Below are 15,218 nucleotides of genomic sequence, written 5' to 3' on the forward strand. Positions count from 1 at the left end.
AGTGTAAACACACAAGTGTGTTTATCTGCAACACCACACTATAACATTATGAGATTACATAAATGAGTTTTCCAAAGGCCAGTGTATTCAGTGAATGGCCTGGAAGTGTATCTGGATATATGTGCCAACTTTCTACAAAGGATAAAGCAGATTATGGACAAAAATAATCACATCCATCATTCTCAACTGTAGTGACTGTTAAAGATTACAAATGTCTGCCCATCGTGCAGGCAGTGAGAGCGCAGATTGATGCTGGTTTTAGGTCCTGACAGGGAGGAAATGCTGGATGCCCTCTGATGTGGTCTAGTTTTACAAACAAGGAGGGACGTGAGTCTGTAATACAAATAAAAAGACTCACTTTCCTACGTGACAGGATGCAGGGACAAATATTAACAGACCTCATACACAAAGTCAACGGGAAAATAATAGTCTAGAGGCTGTACCAAAGGGAGTCATGTGAGTGAGAAACAGAAGGAACGTTAAAAATTGACAGGACAGTGCAGGTCTAATCAATTACGTTATTTCTTTTCGTTTCACGATTCATGAGTGAAAATAAGGGCTGCAACAGTTATTTTGACTACGATTAATCTGCTGATTAGGCTTATTTTATTGATTATTCATGTAGTACAAACTAGTGCAAATACATTTAAAACATTTTTATTATATTCTAAAAACAAAATACAGTAAAATGATATATTTTCACAACAGAAGAGATTGTCACTATTATCTCTGTCAGATACAACTATTACAATGACTCATACTGTATCACTTACTGATGTAGTGAAAGGTTTCTTGTCTTGTTTGTTGAGTGGCCAAACACTATATGAAAAATCTAAGCCACATAAAAATAATACATTAAATGTTGTTATGCTACAACTCATTATTTCAAATGGTTGGTGCTTTTAGGCTCAATACTGTAAATGGGCAACACCCCAAATGAAATGTGCTCTGAGGGAGACCGCATAGTTTCTCCATAGTGGCTAATGAATGCTTCCACTGAGCCACTTTCAAGTTTGCTCACACTGGACCTCAGTGGGGCCTTGATAACGACAGGGCGGCCAGAAAAACACATCACAGAGCATGACGCCACAGTAACAAATAAATACTGACCAAAGTTTTTTTTTCTTTTTCGGGGGGGGGGTCTACTTTGTTCGATGACTCCAACCCAAGCTGAAGACGACGCACTTATTTGACATATTATCACCATTTAAAGTTGTTACTGCTAAAATGTTAGCAAATAATACACATAAAGCAGAGTCAGAGGAACATTAGCATACTGTAAAACTTCAATTAAAAGCCCACTCCCTTTTACATGCCCGATGTGGCTACACATTTTGACAAATAAAGGCCTGTCTCAATTAGACGCCTGGTCTAGTCACCATGTAATTCATTTTTATAGAAGTTCTTTGGATGTATAAAACCAGGTTGTTGGCTATCCACTTGAGCTAATACTAGTTAGCTGTTTAGATCACACAAACAAATATAAATGCTTGAACTTTTATGAATATGAAGATGCTACATATTGTTAGCTTAGTTAGATTCCCCATAATTCAATCGATCAGTTCACTTTACTGAAGCTATGCGGACCAAAAATTCATTCATTCAGACTTACTGTTACGGTTAACAAGAGAGACGGGAAAAAGGTGGGGACTTCCTACCTCTGAAGCGGTCATTAAGTCAGAATATGTATCCATTCCTCAATTACCTGCTAAGTTATTCATATTCCTTAAGTCCGTAAGGGTCCATTTATCAAAAGAATCAAAAGGGTTTTTCATAAAAATTCATCCAAATCGAGAGTATTGTCTCTCTCTGATGTGCTGTCTGTTGGAGATAAATCAAATGAATGTGTGAAAGGAATTAAAAGCCTGTCCCATATAGATGCCTGTCCCAAATATAAGCCTGTTGAGTCCAGTGATTTAAGCAAACAATAGCCCAGGCTACTAATTGAAGTTTTACAGTACATTTGGAGTTGTGTGTCTCCCAAAAACAAACATACATCTTACATTCACTTTCCTTTTAGCTTTCATCTTTTTAACTTTTCTCGCCTGCTAGTTGTTAGTTGCTTACACTGTCAATGTTTGATGCTGGGAAAATAGTGTACAGTACCTATCAAAGTTTTCTCACTGAAGCAGCTTCCTGCCGCACATGGAAACAAAGCTTATGAGAAAACAGAAAAGTTGTGGGCCATAAAACCACAACAATGAGCTGGAGATACTAAAATGCTAAGTAGAGATGAGGAACTTCAGAGTTGGTGATACGATTCTCCGTGGGTTTGAAATCATTTAAATCTCACATGAAGTTGATTTGAGAAAAAAATGGGGGAATTTTTGTTTCCATCCTCGGACAACATTAAAATGGCTACCATCAGGAGCAGTAACAACTTGTCTTACATGTAGCTGTTTTTGTATTATGTATTTAGTACTAACATTTGAAAAGCTAATAGTTACCGTATCAGCCAAACTAATGAAAACACATGTAATTGAAAATCCAGTTCCTGTCACATTCCAGAGGGTCATTTAAAACTCTCTGTACAGCTGGATACCAGAGACACATCTGCACATGGATATCAGAGGCAGTGGGGTTCATACTGAGACAGAGCTGACAAACTGATGTGGCCTGTTTCAGGCTGTGCAGACTCATGCTCCGTGGCAGATCTCGCCTCACGAGGACAGCCATCGACACAGTGAACGGACGGTCGGCTAGTTCTGGCCTCGGAACAAAAGAAAAAGAACTGTTCCTTGTCAGGGCTGTCCCCGTTTCATCAATAGCCTCTGTGTCTGGTATGCACTGTTTTTATTCCTCCAATTACTCACACAAAGGGCTCGTCCTGCGTGTCCTTCCACTGACCAGCAGGCTAACCCAATAAGACACAAGGGGCGGCCGTGGCGAGCTTCAACTAATCATTTGGACATATGGGATATTATGTCTATCAGTCAGCTGGCGACGGGAGGGGGATTAACCAGCGGCGTGTCGTGTCTGGATTATATGTATGTCATGTGTTAATGGACCAAAACCAGTCTGTTTGAAAGGAACTCGTTCATTCATTCCTTTGGCCTCTGAGAGTTAAACCACCTTTATAGAGCCACAAACCTTGACTCTGACAAGAGGCATCAACATGAAAAAACATCCATCATCACAAGTTATTTCCTTTGATTAAGAATATGTTACCACAACTCACTGGCAGATTTCTTCACTTGGTTTAAGAAAATACGATTTTAACTTGGTCTCAGAAATAGTAGAGCTGCAAAAATTAGTCAATTAATCAATGAGTCAATCAAAAGAAAATTAATGCCTAACTATTTTGAGAATCAATTAATCGTTTCAGTTATTGTTCATGCAAAACTGTCAAACATTTGCTTGTTACAGTCTCTTAAATGTGAGAATTTGCTACTTTTCTTTATTATTTAAGATAGTGAACGCAGAGACGTTGGGTTTTGGACTGTTGGTTGGACAAAATAAGCAACATGAAGATGTCACTTTGGGCTCTAGAAACTGTCATTTTTCATATTTTTTGGCACTTTATAGACTGAGTGATTATTCAATTCATCGTGAAAATAACTGGCAGATTAATCGGTAATGCAGCCCTAGGTGATAGGCTAATTGACTGGCTAATATGGAGATTTCACTGAGCTCAAACTTGTTCCCCTTGCTGTTCAACTTGTTAGTTGTACCAAGGCTGAAAAAAGCAGATACAATTCATTGCAAAAAAAAAATATTGTGTAAGCTAGAGAAGTTGCCCGGCAACCAACTTGGATTTTGTGAATTAAAATTGGACCTTGACAAAACACCGTCTGACCAGTCAGTTTGTGGGCCAGAAAACCAAAACAATGAGCTGAAAGACCCTAAAAAGCTCTGCAGGTCGACAGGGAACTGCAGAGTTGGTATTAATTCTCTGTGGGATCATGACTTTGAGCAATAACTCACATTCTATCCATAGTTATACAAAAATATTCATAATGGAGTTTTAAAATTGGTCTGACCGTTGACATCTAGTTTCTTCCTTATAGACATCTCAATTATTAGTGGGACAACCAACTTGGCAGGAGACAATAGGAAAATTGGCATGATTATGCTGCGTTGAAATGGAATCAGGCAGATGGCAAACTGGATATAGTTTTAGTGGACGAGAGCAGGACAGTAACATTAGGCTGGCAGAGAAAACCAGCACCAGTAGCCATAGACAACAATGGCACTCAACGTTAAAATATTTTAACTTTTTGGGGTCCTTCATGATGGAATTTACAACCAGATGTAGCGTAGAACTCTCACACAGGGAGAAAACATGTGTGATCTAGACAATTACTGGATTACTAGAATAATTAAATGGCATAATAAACCAAAATAATTTTATTAAACGTAACTTGCTGCATTCTTTGTAAACAATACAAAATCTCTATTGCAAAATGTTGTCTTTGGTTTACCATCTGCCTGATTTCATGTCAACACAGCATTATCCTGGCCAATTATGATTCACAATATTATGCCAATAATAAATTACATATGCTTAAAACTCTTGAAACGGCCCTAAAACATACAAGAATCATTTTCCCTTACATTTTGTTAAGAAATAAATATTTTTAATGCGTCACAGATAGGGCACACATCATTTTTTTTTAGGAAACATCCTTGAAAGCAAAAATGAAAAATCTTAAAAAAAAAAATAAAATAAAAAAATAACAGGCTTTTCAACTATTTGAAATGGCATCATGTCTTTCGAAACGAAATATCTCAATGCTTGATTAAAATCTTTTGTTTTGTTTTGTTTTTTCAGGTTGATGCGTATACGGCTTGTTTTTGCAGAGAATCTCTTATTGTTGGTTGCCGAGCCATCTCTTTGGGTGCTGCTGGACACAATATTCATGATTATCCTGATAACGGAAATTCACTATGACCAACTTTTTGTGAGTGTTTTTTGTCCCCAATCCACAAAAAAAAGTCATATATTGTCCCATGATCCCTACAACCATCCAAACCTAACTTGTTTGTATGGACTGAACATCTTGAAACAACAACAACTGCTTGACAAGATTATCTATCTTGGATAAAAACAAACAAGATTGAATCATCTTAATTAAGATAACATGACTTCCTACAGCTGACCTTTGTGCCATGAAGCTTCAACAGTGACTAAGAAAACAAGACATGATTGAGACCAGTAAGTTGATTTGCAGTGTGAAAATGACTCAGGCCACTGGCAGATTTCAGTACTTTTGCTTGGTATTTACAGCAGTGTTCACAGATATGGGCCAAGATTAGACTAACAACATGCATCTCAATTAAATGGTTGGTGACGAGCTTTCCTAAAAAAAAAAACACAAGACCCTGCCCTTTGTATCCATCCCCTGCTCATATGTGCATCTCTGCTCTCTCTTCCGTCATGCAGCACCAGCAATAAATATCACTGAAAGTGTGTCCTAAGCGTGAAGCAGCACAAATCATCCAAGCCGGAGCCACCAGTGTTGACCTTTGCCCTAAATACACACATGCAAGCGGAGGTCAGGAATGTGGGGCACCTAAGCTAATTGTGAGAATATCTGGGGGTTTATGTATTGTGTACATGGCATAGCAGTCTGGAAACTCAAGCCTCGTTCTGTCTGACGGCTGTTTCTTTCTCAGGGCTGTGGGAGCCAAGCAGACGCACAGGGGGACTGGGAGAGGGAGCCGGTCCACAAACAACACGACTCAGCCCCTGTCAAACTGACAAACAGTGACAGGCAGCTGACACATTCTTCCAAACAGCAGCCCACGTCTGGACTGTGGCTGTGGCACAAGGCTGCACATCCTGCCTGCGCCTGAGGGTTGCTGCAAATGTTTTGATACCGATGTCAGTTGCAATAAGCCAAATTCCACCAGCAGTTTTGAAATGATACACTGTGTTACACTCTGTGCATGTCAGAGTCGCCTATCTGAAGATCTCCATCAACAAGCTGAAAAAACTAACCGAGTATAACAACAAAGTATTTTGGATCATTTGTGGTTAGGGAAAAACTGATGTTGATACAATTTTGGAGCCTCGGGTTTTTATTCAATCAGCACAGTGGATGGCTTAATGACTCCAGAACATTTTACCTTGGTTTATTTTGGGAGGTGAAAAACAGGTCTTGTTTTGACTTGAGTGGAAATGTGTCACACATTGATTAGTTCCTACAATTCCTGCTCGTCAGTATTCATCCAGCGTTCATTCCAAACCATTAAACACTGCATTTAGCCGTTCCTGGCCTGAAGTTTCCAAACCCCAAGGGCTCTGTGGCCTCCCTCCCTCCAATTCACTCTTTTTCCACTTTTCTAAAGATTGAACTGTTCTATATCAGCGCAGTTCAGGATCTGAACTCATCTCCATGGAGCTCTGTTCAGTCCTATAATGAAGCCAGTACGAATCTCCTAACACATTTCCCTATGAGAACTCAATCTACAGTACGTACGTGTTACTTGGAATGTGTTACAGTCCTTCCATCTGAAGGTTAGTAGACTTTTTGATATGTGAATAGTTTTGTGGAATGCGTGACTGCACACTAAAGCTTTAGCAGAACCAATTTATTATGAATTTCTGTGGAGCTGCTTATGTGAATACTACGCACATGTGATGCATTCTTGAAGACAAAACCCATAAAAATAAATTTCCCCCCATATCAAAGTGATAACGGTTAGTATTCATTCTTTCTTTAGCTGTTTAGGCTTTAGCTGAGATGCTCTCTCATTACACAGTCATTTGATTTAGCCTTATTATTATAATAATAACTACTGATTAATTCATTTTTAAACCACATCATTTAAGGTCATCATGTGGCTTATTTGTATTATCAGTTCTCTTCTGTTTTTTAGTTGTATTGTAGAGCTACAAGTTAGTTGCCATCTATTACAGTAATCACCAGAAAAAAGTGAAATTCTCTGATTCCAGCTTCTTAAATGTGAATACTTTCAGGTTTTTTTTACTCCTCTATGACATTTCACTGAATGTGTTTGCTCTGTGGACAAAAGATGATGTCACTGAGGTCATCTTGGGCCTTGGCTTGGACTCTTTCTGACCAAACAACTACTTGAGAAAATATTCGACAGATTAAAAGACAATGAAATGAATCGTTAATTGCAGCCCTATTGTATCAGAAGACAAACTAAGAAAAAGGAGACAGAAAAAACTGTCCCATACCATCAGTAAAAATGACTGGACTTACAAACAAATATTACTTCTAAAATCTGATATTGGCCAAAATGAGTGATGTTAATTTATATGTCTCATATATAGATGTCATCCTCTAAATGCAGTGAGTACATTTTTTTTTTTTTACAATATGACTGAATTTTTTATCTTTTCACATACAATATTTAACACACTGCATCTACTATAGGGTGTGTTTTCATTTCCTTTACATTGCTGAGTATATTCCACTGCTTTTGTTTGGGCCATGCTTACACAACTGCTCATTAATACATTTCTGCTTTTGACTTTCCCGATATATATATGTACATATATATATGTATATATAAATAATTGGTTATATTCTAGTTTATGCGGTTGCAACATGCCAATTTCCCCACAGATCATTTACATGTTTTCCTCTTTCTCTCCCTCGGTCTCTCTCCTGGACAGTGTCAGTGTAATAACGCAGACTGATCTCATCTGCTTCTGTCTACTGTGACCTCTTATCTTTAGCAACCCACAGCCATTCAAATGTACAGAGCACAATGTATCCAACTCTGACTGTGACCACAACTGTGGTTACTTTCCTGTTTACACTAATCAAAGGCTTTCTGATCTGTTGATATTCAAGCCTTCCTCCTCTCCACCCTCCACCTGACCATAGATCAACTGTTACTGTGCGCCTGTTTGTTTATGTCAGACTGTCTGCTGTTGTGTCATAACGTGTTACAGAAATGGTTGTGTGTGGTGAACATTAAAAACCAGAGCGTGTGTGGAGTATCAGTGAGCTTTAGTGATGGCATTGTGCATCCTATTACTCTTATTTAAAAGGGGCCAAAGCTGTGGTGCTGATCGGTGCATTATCTTGTTAGTATAACAGGAGCATCAATTCACTTAGTATACACCTTCAGCTATTCTTGTAGGCCTATTTAATGTACTTTTCAACTTACAGAAGTCAGTCAAGGTGAAATGTTAATAATGAAACAATTATCAATATTATTTTATTTGCATGCTCCATTTTTAAGACTGCTTTAAAACATTTAATAGTTTAGTCTCTACATGATAATGTGCTGCATGTTCAGGACGGACTCACAAGAGTACTGATGTACAGAGAAAGTAGCCCACCACACAGACGCCCATGCCTGAAAATGAAAATGCACAGATGTGTGCAGCCAGACCACAGGAGTCTAATCTCGGCCTTTGCAAGTCCTCGCTCTCGCGTTGGCCAACTTACCCTCCAACGTTACTTCTTTCCCCGCCTTCTTAAGCGCCTGGACCGCCAGGTCGTGTGTCGCCTCCCGGAGGTCGTTCCCATTCACCGACAGGATCGCGTCGCCCACCCGGAGAGCCCGGCTCTGGTCGGCAGCGAGCCCCGGGAAGATCTTGGAGATGAGGATGGGCATCCGGTTCTCGCGCCCCCCCTTGATACTGATCCCCAGCCCGCCAGACTCCTGTTTGACAACTCGGACCTTCCGCACAGCCTCAGAGGAACCGTCCAGACTGACGGGGACGTCGCCTTGCCTTGACCCGAAGCTGGACCCGGGACTGCCGTAGCTGGATCCGGGGCTTCCAAAGTCAGAGTTTGTGCCGTTATTCGGGTACTTTCCAGGGCTGCTTAAACCGTAGTTGCCGTCATATTGACCCCGGCTGACACCCCCGCGCCCCGGGCTGCTGCTGCGCCCCCTGCCCCCGTGGTTCTGGTTCTGGAGTTGGTCTTGACCCGAGGACGGACCGCGGCCAGGGTTCCCCGGACTCGCTCCCGGGTCGTTTCCGTTCGACATGCCATTTCGCAGGCCCGCCGAAGAGTTGTTGTAGTCCCAGTGATTGCCCCCCTGTCCGGTTGCATCCGCTTCGGCCGTTAAAGTCAGCGTTTCTCGGGTGAGTTCGGCGGCCACTCGGATCCAGCGGTCGCGGAGCAGAAGGTCCAGTTGACCGTTTTTATCCGCTCTGGTCCAAACTGCCATTCCTGTACGGTTAGCCTGCTCCGAGGCGGGCCGCTTTCACACTAAACTCATCATCAACTTTTTCCTCTTTTTCAGAGTGCGCACAAGCTGCGACTAGGCTACACTGGCCCGCATCGACACACCCACTCACACTAGGACTGCAGGCACAGGGCGAGAAAAAACAGGACTCCCAAAAAAAGGAGGGAGAGAAAAAAGAAAAGAACAACTGGCTGTGATGGGCCAGCCTTAGAGGGCTTGTTGTTGAGTTCAAGCTCTAAAGCTGTCCGACTTCCACTGGGAAGTTAGTGAGAATACAGCGACACAATATCCCTTTGATGCTTTCAAAATAAAAGACATGCACATGAATTTTGTTATGATCACATTTTGGAGTCATAAAAAAGACGAAAGTAACAACTGCAGACACTGTGTCCAACAGAAAGCTTTCTGGTTGTTCCTTTACTTTCAGTCACTAAATGTAAAATAAATTATCCTCCTTTTTTCTCAAGAATATGAAATTTTAAAAAAAACGTGTCACAACAGCACAAAACACAGGCTGAGAGTAAAAGTAAAAAGAGTAAAAAATAATATTAGTAATAAAATAATATAAATTATTAATATAAAAACAGTAGATTAATAATTATAGCCTATAAAACATAATAAAGGATGAAACAAACAACATTTAAAAGCTATGTATTATTATATTACAATATATTACGACTGACCAAATTTGCAAATTTTCAAAGGCGCAGATTTAGGGGGGATACAGGGGACATGTCCCCATCAGTATTTAAAACATGTGCATTTGTACCCCCCAATAAAAACATAAAAGTAAGAGAAAACTTACTTTCTTTTTATACAGAAATTTATACAGAAAATGCACAAACAGGAGCATAGATTTTCATCAAAACACAGAAAAACAAAACTACGCCCAAAAGAATAAAATGATAAAACATTTCCTGATATATATTTAGTCGACTTAGGTGGTGCACCTCTGAATTCCTCACTGGTGTAAGTGTAAGATCAGAGTCTGAACTCAGACCAATAAAGATATTGACACAGACTGAAGCATTCATCACAGGTGGACCTCAAAGTGACCATAAAAAACATTAAAAAGTCAATGAATGCACAGTAATGAAAGTTTATTACATTTTACGCTTTTATTTCGAAAGTATAATCACCTAACTTCCTGTTTCCCTCAATGTCATTCATTGTGTCTTCACGCAGCTTGTCTGTCTGATGAGTGAACTCAGAGCCGGATGACAGACAGACACAGCCAATAGACATGTAGACCTGTAGATTATTTATTCATGATGATAGAGGCGGGGCGTCCACAGACGCATTATAGATCCACTGACCGGGGACAAAGCCTACTTAAGTTCACTCACTGTGTTGCCTCTTGTAATGGCTTCTGCGGCCTTCTGTAAACTTTGTTTTCATAATCTGGAGGTTTTCATTCATTACATTCACAAAGAGTTAAACACTTATTAAGGCAAACAGTCAGAATGGACCTGTTGGCATTTTACTATGATCATTGTCCCTGAAGTCAATAACTGCTCTGTCTAAACAATCATAATGATTTGGCACTGTTTGTTTTGCTGTATAAATCATGTCCACTCTAGAAAGCAGTTTTCTTTTTGTTCAGAAGGTGCCAAAACCAATTTGTTGTGCCACAGAACAGCCGTTTAATGATCAAACTGAGGCTGTGTTGTTGAGATGGCAAAACATTTCCTCAAGAAAACTTTAAAGCTCGTGACAAGTGTGAAATCTCTGGCTCTTTGATATCAGACTGAAATAACTCAAAACACTGTTAATCCCAAAGCAAGAACTCCCTCAGGCCATGTGTGGCATCACTTCAAATGTTTTGTTTTCCTTTGATCACAAAATAATATGCAACAAGAAGACAGTCTTTTGTTGAGTTCACAAAATATTAATGATGTGATGTTCAGATTCTTTTTTCTTGAGCTCACAAAATACTTTGCTCAAGATCACAATAGAATAAACTATTAAAAATATTTATCTTCTTTAAAGTGAGAAAATGAATTCTTGACATTACAGGTGACCAGACAATATAACACGGTCATAATGATTACACATGATTTAATACAGTTTCTCTGTCTGTATTTTCTGGATGTAATCTAATGTAGACCTACTGTAAATGATGTTCACATGGTCACCAGGTGTCACTTAGATTAGATTCTTAGATTCTTTTAGTTAAAAAAATCACATCTTCCATTTATTATAACTGAGACATTTTAACAGTACCACCAAGCTGCAATGCAGTGATACACACTCTTCACAGTTCAGACCTCCAGTGGAGTCACAACATGGGCTTTGCTTCCTGTGCCTTTATTCTTCACCACCAGCAGAGTCACATCTGAAAGCATTTTACCAAGCGATCAGTTGGAACCATTAATTTTCAATGAAAAGAGCTCAGCTGCTGCAAACCTGCATGTTAGGAAAGCTCTGTCTACACATTAAGAGATGAAGTGCTGCATGAGACATGTCAGAATGAATACAGCAACACAAACTACAGCCTCCAAAATGACCACATAGTAAAAACAATATATTGTAAAACAGAACATGTGGTAGGATTTACTGTTGTTTTACCGCTATATAATACAGAGTTAGTTTTGGCAAGGTGAACCTAAAAAGTGACAACTGAATGTAGATAGCAGAATATTACTTGTTTCCTTGTTAGGGACAGTGGTGTCCCCAGAAATTCTTCATAAGTGTGGCCAGATGGGGCCACTGAACATCTTGGGTTGGTACACCAAAACCAAATTCATAACTGAATTTCAGGAATTATATTATGCTGTTGAAGTATATAGGCTAGTTGAACATTAACCCTTAGAGACCCACCATAGACCTATTTCTGTCTTTTTAGGGGGACAGTGGATCTTAAGGTGAAGATAGCAGGTCAACAGTATATGCCACACAGCAGTGGTATCCATCATCTGAAAGCTTAAAACCTGAATATCAAATGAGATCCAGATCAGCACTGTGTGTCTGGTTTTTATAGTCAATCTGTAAAATAAATACATAAATAAAATATGGTGTTTTGGGTAGGTATCTAATAAAATGTCAGAGTTTGAGTATATAGGGGCTTAGAACATTATGATAGCAGTATATGATGGCCATTTCCATAGTCAATTATGTCTCATCAGTTGTTGCAGGAGTTTTGGGGTTGGCTACTCAAGAATTTATTAAAAAAAAAAACAACAACAACAACAACAACAACAACACAAAATTGCTCAAAAAGTACCACAATAAGACACAAAGGAGACTAATGAGCCCAGATGTGAGAAATACAATAGGAGTTATCAATCTTAATCCCAATAGCCAGCTTACAGACCTCTGAATTGCCAACCACACCTTCTGATCCACTGATTCAAATAGGTCTGGTGTTTTGCTTCCCCCAGGTAGAAAAACAGCTGATGAATGATATCTTTTTAAGAATGGGAACATCATCAACTTCTCCACAGTTTGGTAGCAACAGAGCTGCATCCATGTCTGGTTGGAGAAAAGTATGGCTGAGAGTTGTACAAGTTGTATACAGTCTCTGCTCTTGATCTGTACCGTTTCTTCTAACCCTAGCAGCAAGCAATACCACAACTTGTGTGTCAAAAGTATTGTTGGTTAGACAGATGTGCAAGTTGTTACTGACTGGTACTCCCATAAAGTCTGCAGACAGGAACAACAGCTGAAAAACTGAAGTGACATGAAGTGGCAGTTGAGTCTGATCAACAGACTATAACCCCACAAGAATTGTTCCTAATTTGCCTCACACTCGTACCCTCTACCAGAGGACCACAGCAATGCATAGTAGTGTACTATAAGGCTTGGATCTGAGTGATTCAGCTGGTAAGAGGTCTTGGAACAGGTCTTAAAGGGGAACTCTGGTATTTTCCAACCTGGACCCTGTTTTCCCATGTTTCATGTCTAAATGACTCATGGGAACAACTGAAATTGATCCAGTATTGAAAGAGAGTAATAGGTATAATAAGTATGTTTCATCATTCTTATCACTGTGTATTTGTTACCTAACACTGGCTCTAGATAGGACAAAGTTTTAGCACTTTACAGTAAATCAGTGGGTCCTGAACATCTGGACCTGAAGTTATCAGAGAAAGTCGGTGGGCACTCATTAGCAGGTGATGGGCAAACAGCCTGTCTGTGACGTGCCAAAGAAACATTGATTTGTAACGTGAAACTGCTTTCACGTTAGAGAAAGAGACCTTTGGGGATAACTCGGGTCCTGGTACAAAGAACACTGAAGCAATTCTAACTGGGAGAAGTTTCAGCTGGTCGCAATCTGCAATTCTCATAGCTAGATGCCACTAAACCCCCTAAAGCATACACACTGTTCCTTTAAATGTGCCTGCTTTTGCCACTGACAGGCTCAAATTATTATTAGCAGTGTCTGACATCATTATGGAAAGGAAACTACAAAGAAATTAACGATTTTTCCATATCTTACTCTTGTTCCAGTCTGTTCTGTGTCCATGTCTTGCTAAATGAGAGGTCTCATTATGAAATCTCACAAGAGGTGACTCTTGGTGACTTGTTGCAGGAAGAGAACGGAGGAAACGTGAGTGACAACCGGAGAGAGGAGTGAAGGTAAGTTTGTTTGTTTGTTTGAGTACAGAAAACATCTTACTCTTATTTGGCTAAATATTAAGCTGATTTTGGTAATCCTGAAAAGTCCACAGAAGGAACAAGCTAAAGGTACAGACAAATATTTCATTTCTCTGTAGGCTACTTTCCATAATGTTGTAAGACACTCATAGTAACAGTCTGAGCCTGTCAGAGGCAAAAACAAAATTTATAATGGACGTAAATTGAAGGGGCGCACCTGTCTCGAGTGGTTACATTATGGCCTGTTTTGTGGCTGCTGACTCCCTCTCAATACTGGACCAATTTCAGAAATTGTTACAAGTCCCTTAGACACAAAAACACTGAAAAAATAGAGTCCAGTTTGAAATATACTAGAGCTCTCTTTTCAGGAGTCCTGTGGAGACTGTTGTCAGAGTGCGTGGACAGGAGAGGCATCACACAGATGTTGGGAATTTGACTTTCAGTTTCTACTGGTGCAAGGCGATATGGAGAAAATCAAATATAATGATATTTTAGACCAAATGCCAAGAATTTGATGCTGTGATGATATTTTAGTGTTGACTATTAGTGAATTCACCATATGTTTCCAGAATTAGATTTTGATACATAATCTCTGAACCAACAACATGTCGAACCTTGAAGCAGATGGGCTACAGCAGCAGAAGACCACACCCGGTGCTACCCTAGGCAGCTAAGAACAAGAAACTGAGGCTACAACTCACACGGGCTCACCAAAATTAGACACCAGGGCCCGTATTCCCAAAGATTCTGAGAATCCTCTCACAGAGCTCCTAACTTAGCCTAAAAATTCCTAGCAAGGAGTCTTAGCTTAGGAGTGATTCCAGAACATTCTCAGAGAACTCTCAGCAAGGAATGGACAGAAACTTTTATCTTAGTGAGGAGGTGTGGTTGACCCCGTTGCTAGGTATGAATCATCATTTCAAAAGGTGTGATTGGTTGATCCTAAAAGCTAGATGAAAATACACTTTTGGTGATAATGGGCATAGAATGGACCGTCAGATCAACAGACTTAATCATAGAATCTAATCTCTATGAAGACTGTGTAATTATAAATAATATTTTACATAAAAAGAAAATATCTTTTAAATAAATAGTAAGGATACTTTAAAATTATCCTACAAAATGTGTGAAAACTCAGGCCCACTTGCACAGTACTCACATGCTGATAGTTATATTTATTTGCTTACATTCATTTACCATGCTGATAATTTTTGCACTTCATCCATTTGGTATTAACGAGGGTAAAATGGCTCAGCTTTCAGCAATTTCTGTGATTGCTAACCAGCCTATAAGAAGCAGTGTTGGTTGGCATTCAAATCTTCCACAAACCGAACAGCAATGGAGAAGAAAAGAAGTAGGAAACCCAACTGGACAGAGGAACAGTGTTTGCTTCTGGCTCAATTGGTCAATGAGAATAAAAGTAACTCCTAAGCCTCTTAAAAGTCCTCCTCCCTGCTCTTAACAGATCTCATCTTAGGAGCTCTCTTAAGAGCTAAGATTCT

The 15,218-nt window shown here is 39.6% G+C and overlaps 1 protein-coding gene across 1 annotated transcript in view; it reads right to left on the reverse strand.

Annotated features, from left to right (window-relative positions):
* Nucleotides 1–9,233, reverse strand: part of sntb2 (syntrophin, beta 2) — a 33,162-nt gene extending 23,929 nt beyond the window's left edge. The window contains exon 1 of the mRNA XM_033635543.2: nt 8,373–9,233. Within this exon, the coding sequence (XP_033491434.1) occupies nt 8,373–9,102 (730 nt within the window). The 5' untranslated portion in view covers nt 9,103–9,233. The remainder of the gene's footprint in view (nt 1–8,372) is intronic.
* Between the last annotated feature and the right edge of the window lie 5,985 nt (nt 9,234–15,218).

This window comes from Epinephelus lanceolatus, chromosome 5, assembly GCF_041903045.1.
Source record: "Epinephelus lanceolatus isolate andai-2023 chromosome 5, ASM4190304v1, whole genome shotgun sequence".
NCBI classification, from domain to species: Eukaryota; Metazoa; Chordata; class Actinopteri; order Perciformes; family Serranidae; genus Epinephelus; species Epinephelus lanceolatus.